General features: G+C 36.9%; 1 protein-coding gene across 1 annotated transcript; it reads left to right on the top strand.

The window, feature by feature from the left end:
- Positions 1–6,900: 6,900 nt before the first annotated feature.
- On the top strand, positions 6,901–12,466 carry LOC123468091 (the record flags this gene model as incomplete). Its single annotated transcript, XM_045167750.1, has 4 exons — positions 6,901–7,726; positions 7,782–9,899; positions 9,955–11,721; positions 11,915–12,466. Coding segments are annotated over exons 1-4 (5,263 nt in total), but the record flags the coding sequence as incomplete, so codon positions are not given.
- Between the last annotated feature and the right edge of the window lie 698 nt (positions 12,467–13,164).

Raw genomic sequence — 13,164 nt, 5'->3', positions numbered from 1 at the left:
TGAATACACTGTTATACCATGAGTTTTTACTTCTATATGTAAACTGCATGGAATATACTTGTATTCAATGTGAATACACTGTTATACCATGAGTTTTTTACTTCTATATGTAAACAGCATCAAATATACTTGTATTCAATGTGAATACACTGTTATACCATGAGTTTTTACTTCTATATGTAAACAGCATCAAATATACTTGTATTCAATGTGAATACACTGTTATACCATGAGTTTTTTCTTCTATTATGTAAACTGCATGGAATATACTTGTATTCAATGTGAATACACTGTTATACCAAATTTTTTTTTTTATATTTAAACTGCATGGAATATACTTGTATTCAATGTGAATACACTGTTATACCATGAGTTTTTAGTTCTATATGTAAACAGCATCAAATATACTTGTATTCAATGTGAATACACTGTTATACCATGAGTTTTTACTTTTATATGTAAACTGCATGGAATATACTTGTATTCAATGTGAATACACTGTTATACCATGAGTTTTTACTTCTATATGTAAACAGCATGAAATATACTTGTATTCAATGTGAATACACTGTTATACCATGAAGTTTTTAACTACTATATGTAAACAGCATCGGAATATACTTGTATTCAATGTGAATACACTGTTATACCATAAAATGAGTTTTTACTTCTATATGTAAACTGCATAATAAGTACTATGTATTCAATGTGAATACACTGTTATACCATGAGTTTTTACTTCTATATGTAAACTAGCATGGAATATACTTGTATTCAATGTGAATACACTGTTATACCATGAGTTTTTACTTCTATATGTAAACAGAATATACTTGAAAAAAACTTCAAATGGAATATACTTGTATTCAATGTGAATACACTGTTATACCATGAGTTTTTACTTCTATATGTAAAATACAATAATACTTGTATTCAATGTGAATACACTGTTATACCATGAGTTTTTTTTTTTATATGTAAACTGCATGGAATATACTTGTATTCAATGTGAATACACTGTTATACCATGAGTTTTTAGTTCTATATGTAAACAGCATCAAATATACTTGTATTCAATGTGAATACACTGTTATACCATGAGTTTTTACTTCTATATGTAAACAGCATCAAATATACTTGTATTCAATGTGAATACACTGTTATACCATGAGTTTTTACTTCTATATGTAAACAGCATCAAATATACTTGTATTCAATGTGAATACAATGTTATACCATGAGTTTTTACTTCTATATGTAAACTGCATGGAATATACTTGTATTTAATGTGAATACACTGTTATACCATGAGTTTTTAGTTCTATATGTAAACAGCATCAAATATACTTGTATTCAATGTGAATACACTGTTATACCATGAGTTTTTACTTCTATATGTAAACTGCATGGAATATACTTGTATTCAATGTGAATACACTGTTATACCATGAGTTTTTAGTTCTATATGTAAACAGCATCAAATATTCTTGTATTCAATGTGAATACACTGTTATACCATGAGTTTTTACTTCTATATGTAAACTGCATGGAATATACTTGTATTCAATGTGAATACACTGTTATACCATGAGTTTTTAGTTCTATATGTAAACAGCATCAAATATACTTGTATTCAATGTGAATACACTGTTATACCATGAGTTTTTACTTCTATATGTAAACTGCATGGAATATACTTGTATTCAATGTGAATACACTGTTATACCATGAGTTTTTACTTCTATATGTAAACAGCATGGAATATACTTGTATTCAATGTGAATACAATGTTATACCATGAGTTTTTACTTCTATATGTAAACTGCATGGAATATACTTGTATTTAATGTGAATACACTGTTATACCATGAGTTTTTAGTTCTATATGTAAACAGCATCAAATATACTTGTATTCAATGTGAATACACTGTTATACCATGAGTTTTTACTTCTATATGTAAACTGCATGGAATATACTTGTATTCAATATGAATACACTGTTATACCATGAGTTTTTAGTTCTATATGTAAACAGCATCAAATATTCTTGTATTCAATGTGAATACACTGTTATACCATGAGTTTTTACTTCTATATGTAAACTGCATGGAATATACTTGTATTCAATGTGAATACACTGTTATACCATGAGTTTTTAGTTCTATATGTAAACAGCATCAAATATACTTGTATTCAATGTGAATACACTGTTATACCATGAGTTTTTACTTCTATATGTAAACTGCATGGAATATACTTGTATTAAATGTGAATACACTGTTATACCATGAGTTTTTACTTCTATATGTAAACTGCATGGAATATACTTGTATTCAATATGAATACACTGTTATACCATGAGTTTTTAGTTCTATATGTAAACAGCATCAAATATACTTGTATTCAATGTGAATACACTGTTATACCATGAGTTTTTACTTCTATATGTAAACTGCATGGAATATACTTGTATTCAATGTGAATACACTGTTATACCATGAGTTTTTAGTTCTATATGTAAACAGCATCAAATATACTTGTATTCAATGTGAATACACTGTTATACCATGAGTTTTTACTTCTATATGTAAACTGCATGGAATATACTTGTATTAAATGTGAATACACTGTTATACCATGAGTTTTTACTTCTATATGTAAACTGCATTGAATATACTTGTATTCAATGTGAATACACTGTTATACCATGAGTTTTTAGTTCTATATTTAAACAGCATCAAATATACTTGTATTCAATGTGAATACACTGTTATACCATGAGTTTTTACTTCTATATGTAAACTGCATGGAATATACTTGTATTCAATGTGAATACACTGTTATACAATGAGTTTTTAGTTCTATATGTAAACAGCATCAAATGTACTTGTATTCAATGTGACTACACTGTTATACCATGAGTTTTTAGCTTCTATATGTAAATGCATGAATAAATTTATTCAATGTAATACACGTTATACCATGAGTATTACTTGCATGGAATATACTTGTATTCAATGTGAATACACTGTTATACCATGAGTTTTTAGTTCTATATGTAAACAGCATCAAATATACTTGTATTCAATGTGAATACACTGTTTTTTTAATAATTTTTTTTTTTATATGTAAACTGCATGGAATATACATGTATTCAATGTGAATACACTGTTATACCATGAGTTTTTACTTCTATATGTAAACAGCATCAAATATACTTGTATTCAATGTGAATACACTGTTATACCATGAGTTTTTTGTTCTATATGTAAACTGCATGGAATATACTTGTATTCAATGTGAATACACTGTTATACCATGAGTTTTTACTTCTATATGTAAACTGCATGGAATATACTTGTATTCAATGTGAATACACTGTTATACCATGAGTTTTTAGTTCTATATTTAAACAGCATCAAATATACTTGTATTCAATGTGAATACACTGTTATACCATGAGTTTTTACTTCTATATGTAAACAGCATCAAATATACTTGTATTCAATGTGAATACACTGTTATACCATGAATTTTACTTCTATATGTAAACAGCATCAAATATACTTGTATTCAATGTGAATACAATGTTATACCATGAGTTTTTACTTCTATATGTAAACTGCATGGAATATACTTGTATTTAATGTGAATACACTGTTATACCATGAGTTTTTAGTTCTATATGTAAACAGCATCAAATATACTTGTATTCAATGTGAATACACTGTTATACCATGAGTTTTTACTTCTATATGTAAACTGCATGGAATATACTTGTATTCAATATGAATACACTGTTATACCATGAGTTTTTAGTTCTATATGTAAACAGCATCAAATATTCTTGTATTCAATGTGAATACACTGTTATACCATGAGTTTTTACTTCTATATGTAAACTGCATGGAATATACTTGTATTCAATGTGAATACACTGTTATACCATGAGTTTTTAGTTCTATATGTAAACAGCATCAAATATACTTGTATTCAATGTGAATACACTGTTATACCATGAGTTTTTACTTCTATATGTAAACTGCATGGAATATACTTGTATTAAATGTGAATACACTGTTATACCATGAGTTTTTACTTCTATATGTAAACTGCATGGAATATACTTGTATTCAATGTGAATACAATGTTATACCATGAGTTTTTACTTCTATATGTAAACTGCATGGAATATACTTGTATTTAATGTGAATACACTGTTATACCATGAGTTTTTAGTTCTATATGTAAACAGCATCAAATATACTTGTATTCAATGTGAATACACTGTTATACCATGAGTTTTTACTTCTATATGTAAACTGCATGGAATATACTTGTATTCAATATGAATACACTGTTATACCATGAGTTTTTAGTTCTATATGTAAACAGCATCAAGTATTCTTGTATTCAATGTGAATACACTGTTATACCATGAGTTTTTACTTCTATATGTAAACTGCATGGAATATACTTGTATTCAATGTGAATACACTGTTATACCATGAGTTTTTAGTTCTATATGTAAACAGCATCAAATATACTTGTATTCAATGTGAATACACTGTTATACCATGAGTTTTTACTTCTATATGTAAACTGCATGGAATATACTTGTATTAAATGTGAATACACTGTTATACCATGAGTTTTTACTTCTATATGTAAACTGCATGGAATATACTTGTATTCAATATGAATACACTGTTATACCATGAGTTTTTAGTTCTATATGTAAACAGCATCAAATATACTTGTATTCAATGTGAATACACTGTTATACCATGAGTTTTTACTTCTATATGTAAACTGCATGGAATATACTTGTATTCAATGTGAATACACTGTTATACCATGAGTTTTTAGTTCTATATGTAAACAGCATCAAATATACTTGTATTCAATGTGAATACACTGTTATACCATGAGTTTTTACTTCTATATGTAAACTGCATGGAATATACTTGTATTAAATGTGAATACACTGTTATACCATGAGTTTTTAGTTCTATATGTAAACAGCATCAAATGTACTTGTATTCAATGTGACTACACTGTTATACCACGAGCTTTTAGCTCTATATGTAAACTGCATGGAATATACTTGTATTCAATGTGAATACACTGTTATACCATGAGTTTTTACTTCTCTGCATGGAATATACATGTATTCAATGTGAATACACTGTTATACCATGAGTTTTTAGTTCTATATGTAAACAGCATCAAATATACTTGTATTCAATGTGAATACACTGTTGTTGCGGATATCGACCCGCCACCTGACGGACAATTAACTAGGTCGGGCCGACTAGTTCGCAAGCCCACTATTTTTGATTTATAGTATGTGTAAGGCCGCCAGGGGTGCTGTGTTCAGCGTCTTCTTGGTGGCCGATCTCGGTTAATGTTCCTTATTCGCAATTGTTCAACAAGGTAGAGCAGACGCCATTATAAGTTGTGTCAGAATCTGAATAAAGGCTAGAGAATCAGCAACAATTTACCTGAGTCAAGTGTCTTCAAATCAATAATTACTTATCAGGTATTATCAGTAAGAGTAATTATTGTCAATGGTCCTTCGAAACTAACTAGTTTTTAAACAGAATTCTGTACACCTCGATTAAGTAGCACTGCTAATAGGTCAAGCCACGCTACAGTTGTGTCAAAGAAAGAGTGTTGAGCACTTTGCGTAAGCATTAGTTTTAATATACTTGATAATTTACACTTATTTAAGTATTGTCGTCCTAACTATCACTCCCTTTTTGAAAGAAGTTAGTCTAAAAGCTGAATTCAGCCACTCCGGGGATGTACCCGAGAAGAACTCCAATTAGTCATGAAGCATCTCAGGGTATCAATGTAATCTAAGTTACAAGATAGTTCTAAGTTAGTGTGTTAATCCTTCTGCAAACAGTATCTCAACAGAATCAGAAGACTTGGGGTATATCATGCTCGCATCAAATTTGGTGAATTTGGCCCAAGTCTCACCGAACCTGTAGAACCTGAATACAGGCCATTGCCCCACGGTGTAACAATTGATGCAAAACTAGGTGCCTACGAAGAAGGTTTCTATAGCATTGCAATCAAGTATCTTCCCCGTGACGAAGCTGTTGCCATCACCAACATCAGAGTGAACGCTGATTATGCAAGATACCTAAACTTCCTGAGAGGATTACCGACTCGTGAGCCAACGCCAAGAGAACAAATTCATCCAGAGATTCCCTTGCCAGCTGTGCTCCAGCACCCAACACCACGTGCACCAGACTACGGAAGCACTCCGATTGCAAGATTTTACGGGTACCAAGGACCTAGAAGCCATCCGAGGTCGCGTGGTCAATCTACCGTTGCGGAGCAGTCAACATCTGTAGCAACCAGGAACGTGGTCGTTCGCAGCCTTCTCGAAAACGAAAGAAGAAGAGAGGCTGAGGTTATTGAACAAGAAGTCGGTGCAGAAGGTACAGAAGACATCACTGAAGTGGAGACGAATTTCTCGATCAGAACGAACGATTCTGAGACTATCATTCAAGAAGAAAGTGAAGTAGAGGAAACAGTGAAAGGAGAAAGTGAAGAAAGCGGTTCGACCACATCTGAGGAATTCATCTTGTCCATCAACGAACGAGAATTTTGAAAACCCTCAGCGAATTCGCTCAAGAAGAGGCTTCATTTTTTTTGTTTTAAGTTTCCTTCGTGTTATGTTAAACTAAGATCTTAGCCATCTAGTGGTAACAAACAAATTTTTACGTTTGTAACTCGACGAATACGTCAATAGACTGGTTTTCAACAAGCATATTTTCTTGTTGCTTTCTCAAAATTTAAAATACTGCCTTGAACAACTTTAATTTCCTTTTCCTCAAGATCGATTCTCAAATTCGTAGATTACTGAAATCAGTGTAATTCCAAACAATGGCGACCGCAAACAAAAAGCAACAGGCGCAGACTTTAACACTCTTAACAATAGAGACATTGGAAAGGGAATTACACAAGAATTTGAAAAGTTATGATGATGCTTGCAGAGACAATTTGTTGGAAGAAGCAGAAACAGCTTACGAACTAGCTGATGACAGAGCGCTAAGGCTTCTTAAGCATTATAGAAATGTCATACCCCAACTAGACGCCGAGATGCAAGCAAGATATGTCGACAAGCACGAAGAGTTTGTAGACCGTCATCATACAATGGTTATCGATTGGAAAAGAAGAAGGCCAACTGCACCTTCGGAAAAAGACCCCTCTGAACATTCGGAAAATTCGGATGGAGAAGAGACAACTCCGGCAACAGCAGGAAACGTTGCGCAAGCAACAGGTGTACAAGCAGCCAATACAGTTGCACTGCAACAACAGCAAAACATCATGAGCATTGCTCATCTGCTACCAAGAATTGAATTAGCCAAATTTGAAGGGGATTCAAACAAATGGAGAGATTGGTGGGCGATTTTTCGAACACTTATCCACGAAAATCCATCACTACGACCCATCGAAAAATTCAGCAGATTGAAGATGCACATGAGCGAAGACGCTGCTGGTGCAATTTCATACCTGGACTTAACAGAAGAAAATTACACCAAGGCAATCGACATTTTATATGGGAAATACAACAGGCCGAGATCAGCAAGAGCAGACCACTACATCGCAATTACGGAATTGCCTAGGGTAGATCGAGTAGAAGACTACAAGGCAATGAGGAAGTTGCACGACAGAGCAATGGGTCACGCCTTGAATCTTGGCGACTTCTGCACAAAATGAGGCAATTTCAGAGATAATTACAAGAAAACTACCTCTTGAATTAGTTTCAAGATGGCATGGGGAAACAAGAAGATCCCGTAAAACGTTAAAAGATCTCTTTACCTTCATCGACAGTGTAGCAGAAGATTGGGAATATGCGTTCTCGACTGAAAAGAACGAGAAGAAAAAACCTAAGCAAGAGGCTACTGAAAAAGCAAATCGAGTTACATTTGCATCCACACCAACGGCAGCGGAATTAGCAGTGACAGGAACTGCAACAATACATCCGAAAGATCGAAAAGAGAAGACCTCAACAACAATAAAAAAACCATGTTTGTTCTGCAAAAACAAACACCCCACGTACAAATGCGAAGTCGCAATAGAGAAGAAACTAGAGCAAGTTCGGAAGGAGAAAAGGTGTTGGAGGTGCCTCGGACAGAGTCACCAAGTGAGAGCCTGTTGGAAGACAAGCAATTGCGCCAAATGTGGCAAGGGTCACCATACAGCCATCTGTAATCAGACAGTTCGAGCGAAAACAGTGACAGCTACGGTAGCAGCGTCCCCAATGTTAAAGGCAGCAGATGACGCTCCACTCTCAATAGAAGCACGCCTATTCGGTGGCGTGTACGTCCAAACAGCAACTGTTATAGTGGAAGGGCCAAACGGTTGGCACAAAGCTATAGCGTACATTGATCAAGGATCGAATGCAACACTGATTCGAAGCGAACTCGCTCAAACTCTAGGACTTCAGGAAGTGGGAAAAATCAAATTGAAACTTCAGGCAGTGGGTCATCTACACCCAGAAAAGGAACGAAGTGTAAGAAAGTTACGACTACGCGGGATAATTCCAGATGCCGAATCAATTGATTTAGAGGCGATTGAGCAACCCGAAATAGGAAAGGTTGCTGGATCGACAAAGACCGAATTCGTCAGTGAACTCTGGAACCAAGGTTACAAGTTGGCTGATGATAGAATTTTGAGCGGGACAGCAGGACCTTGCCAAATAGACATTTTGATTGGAGCCAATCAAGTCTGGAAGGTACTAGGCTCAAAACAGATCGTTTCGAAGACTGGAATTAGAGCCATCGAAAGCAAATTGGGTTGGTTACTACTTGGGCAGGATGAGACAGTTGCGATTTCAACCACTACGGCGATCGGCTTCCTCCTAAAGGCAAAAGAAGGAACACCACAATACCCAATGCAAGGCCCGAATTCGAACAGAAACGATGAAATTGAATTTGTGAAGTGGTGGAAATTAGAAAGTCTAGATCCACTAGAAAATGTGCCACTTTCGGATCGCTGGAAATCTTATACAGACTCCATCAAACAAGACGAAGATGGACATTATGTCGCACCGCTCCCATGGAATGGAAACAAACAAAGAGTGAGCAAGAATGACGCCATGGCAGAAGGTCAGGCAAGAGCGCTGATGAAAAGGATGGAGAAGGATAACGAGATGAAGACTTCATACGAAGCTGAGTTCAGAAAACTGAAAGAACTTAGATTCATCTCTAAAGCAGACACCAATTTTAAGGGTATCTACACGATTCTACCCCATCACCCAGTTGTCCGTAAAGACAAAATCACCAGCAAAGTGAGACCTGTTTTCAATGGTTCTGCGAAGCCGAAAACAGGATTCAGCGCCAACGACTGTCTCGAAGAAGGACCCAATCTGAATCCTGACATTCTTGATGTTATCCTGACGTTTAGGCTAAATCCAATTGCCTGGACAGCTGATATCCGACAAGCATTTTTAATGGTAAAATTGCTAAACGAGGACGTGGAAGCGTTAAGGTTCCTTTTAGAAGACGAAAACGTCCCAGGAACGCTGCAGACCTACAAATGGAATAGACTACCATTTGGGCTAACATGTAGCCCGGCAGTGCTCAGGACCGTCCTAAAGAAACACCTCGAGTCATACAAAGGCGAACTAGCAGTAAGCAGTCGCCAAATGTTACGGCATCTATATGTAGACGACTACTTGTCAAATGCGCCTACATTAGAAGCAGCAAAGACCGTAATCGGTACGGTACTCAAACTTTTTTCAGACGCAAAGATGGAATTGAGAAAATGGGTAACAAACGACCCGCAGCTGCGAGAGTATCTACAACAGAGCAATTTGACAGACGACTCATCCGATTCGTACTCGTGTCTTAATTTAGACCCACAAAAAGGAACTAGTAGTGAGGTGGGATACCAGCACAGATTGCTTCTATTTCAAGTCTGACGTAATCGTAGATGCAGCCGCAAAAGTAAAAGTGCTAACAAAAAGATCGTTTGCTAAAATCTCGACCAAGCTTTTCGACCCCCTTGGATTCATTGGACCCATAACACTACAGTTCAAGCTACTCTTCCAGGAATTGTGGCAAGAAAAAATCGGATGGGATGACAATGTGAATTCACAAACGGAGAGTCGATTCAGAGCTATAGTGGAAGATTTGAAAGGTATAGAAAGAATCCAAATACCTCGCATGATCTCAACAGCACCGACAGATGTAATTCAAGAATTACATGTATTCTGCGACGCTTCAACAAAAGCGTACGGAGCTGTAGCATACGCCAAGTCAAGAAATCCTGGATTCATCCGACTTGTTTGCTGTAAAACTAGGGCAGCACCACTCCCGAAAAACGAAGTTTCACTACCAAGGCTAGAACTGCTTAGCGCCGAACTCAGCAGTGTCTTAGGTGAACGAATCGTAAACGCAATTGACAAAGTGAAGTGGGAAGTGACACTATGGACTGACTCTATGGCAGCGTTAGGTTGGATCAAAGGAGATCCAGGGCGATGGAAACTATTCGTACGGAATAGAGTAGAGACAATTCAGAAGAGATTCAAACCAGAACACTGGAAACACTGTCCTGGAAAAGACAACCCAGCGGATTTCGCATCTCGAAGTTGCTCCGTCAAGAAGTTGACAGAGGCTTTTTCCTGGTGGGGAGGTCCCTCCTGGCTGAAACAAGAATCGTCTGAATGGCCTCAGCAAGACAACCCAACTTCGGATGACCTACAATTAATGGAAGCCGAAACGAAATCCAAACAGAGAATGCAAATTCTAGCAGTTTTCAACATGCCAGATTGGTTGGATTCACTGGTTTTGAGAGTAAGCAGTTATCTGCGATTACTGAGAACAATAGCCTGGATGTACAGACTCATGAAGAAGTTACCGCCCGGTAAGGCAATAGAAACAGTCGGAGTAGCAGAAATTCATTGCCTCTCTGTCTGCGAAATCAGCACCGCCGAAAACTTCATTCTAAGGACTATTCAACAGAAAACGTTCCCAGAAATTTATGGATCCCTTAAAGAAGGAAAATCCAACAAGAAACTGCTACGCGATCTCGACACATTACGACCAATTTGGGACGAAAAACAACAACTGATACGAGTGACAGGTAGAGTAGGTCCAGCCTTAAGAGACCTACTTATTGAACCGCCGATACTTCTCCCTGCAAACGAGAGAATAGTCGACTTGCTGATCCACCATCATCATGTCAAACGGAAACACACCGGTGTTCAATCAACATTAACCTATCTCCGTAATCGGTTCTGGATTATTCGTGCTCGACAACGCATCAAGAGTGTCATCAAGCATTGTGGAAAATGCCAACGAGCTCAATCGCACCCTTTCGACGAAGAAGCCGCCTCCATGCCTTTGGATCGTACCAAGAAGGCACAGCCATTCGAAATCATTGGAATTGATTATTTCGGGCCGATGTACGTTTTGGAAGAGGTCCTTTTGATTGAGAAAGACAAGGAAGGGAACGATGTCGAGAAAACTCGAATTGGTGAAAAAAAGGTGCACGCGTGTTTATTCACTTGTGCCGTCACAAGAGCTGTACATCTTGAGCTCGTGACAGACCTTACCACGAAAACGTTCATGCTCGCTCTACGCAGAATGATGTCCAGAAGAGAAGATTGTAAGAAAATCTATAGCGATAACGCATCAACATTCACATGCGCCGCTAAACTTGTAACAGAAGACCCTACTTTAGCAAATTGGCTATCAAGTAAGGGAATTGAGTGGAAATTCTCTCCGAGCTTGGCACCCTGGTGGGGCGGGTTTTGGGAGAGAATGGTGCGTTCGGTAAAGGAGCCGTTACGCAAGGTATTAGGGAAAATGAAGGTGAGCTACGATCAACACCATCCTGGTGGAAATTGAAGCAATCGTGAACTCACGACCTCTCACATATGTTTCCGGAGACGCACAAGCGTATGAAGTGCTATCTCCACAAAGACTTTTGACTGGAAGACAGCCTGGCGCCACGACGGAGACTTCCGAGCTGACCACAATGAGCCGCAACGAGCTGATCGACTTAGATAAGCAACGTAGCGAACACGCTCTAATTTGGTGGAGGCTATGGCAAGAATCTTACTTGTCCGACCTAAAAAGATTCCATTGTCGCAAGGGAAAGGGTACTAGAATCCCCCGCGTTGGAGAAATCGTCCTGCTAAAGGAGCCAAATATCAAGCGTGTTTCGTGGCCTACGGCCATTATAACTGAATTGATTCCCGGCTATGACGGCAAGATACGAGCTGTAAAGTTACGTCTTCGTTCAGAAAAGGAAACAACACGAGGTCTCCAGACCATTTATCCATTGGAAATTCAACATGACGTGGATCCGCCCGTCAATGTTTCCGTAGACGGATCTAGAGAAGCCGAGGCTGGCCAAGAAGAAGGAGGTGCATCCGCGCCTAAGAAGAAACCCCCCCGCAAGAAGAAAAAGGAATCGCCGAGGAGGACTCGCGATTCCGGTGGGGAGGATGTTGCGGATCACGACCCGCCACCTGACGGACAATTAACTAGGTCGGGCCGACTAGTTCGCAAGCCCACTATTTTTGATTTATAGTATGTGTAAGGCCGCCAGGGGTGCTGTGTTCAGCGTCTTCTTGGTGGCCGATCTCGGTTAATGTTCCTTCTTCGCAATTATTCAACAAGGTAGAGCAGACGCCATTATAAGTTGTGTCAGAATCTGAATAAAAGCTAGAGAATCAGCAACAATTTACCTGAGTCAAGTGTCTTCAAATCAATAATTACTTATCAGGTATTATCAGTAAGAGTAATTATTGTCAACTGTTATACCATGAGTTTTTACTTCTATATGTAAACTGCATGGAATATACTTGTATTCAATGTGAATACACTGTTATACAATGAGTTTTTACTTCTATATGTAAACTGCATGGAATATACTTGTATTCAATGTGAATACACTGTTATACCATGAGTTTTTAGTTCTATATGTAAACAGCATCAAATATACTTGTATTCAATGTGAATACACTGTTATACCATGATTTTTTACTTCTATATGTAAACAGCATCAAATATACTTGTATTCAATGTGAATATACTGTTATACCATGAGTTTTTAGTTCTATATGTAAACAGCATCAAATATACTTGTATTCAATGTGAATACACTGTTATACCATGAGTTTTTACTTCTATA

The sequence above is a fragment of the Daphnia magna genome, unplaced genomic scaffold (genome assembly GCF_020631705.1).
Source record: "Daphnia magna isolate NIES unplaced genomic scaffold, ASM2063170v1.1 Dm_contigs284, whole genome shotgun sequence".
Taxonomy (NCBI): Eukaryota; Metazoa; Arthropoda; class Branchiopoda; order Diplostraca; family Daphniidae; genus Daphnia; species Daphnia magna.
The sequence above is the reverse complement of the archived record's forward strand: the minus strand, read 5'-3'. Positions and strand labels throughout refer to the sequence as shown.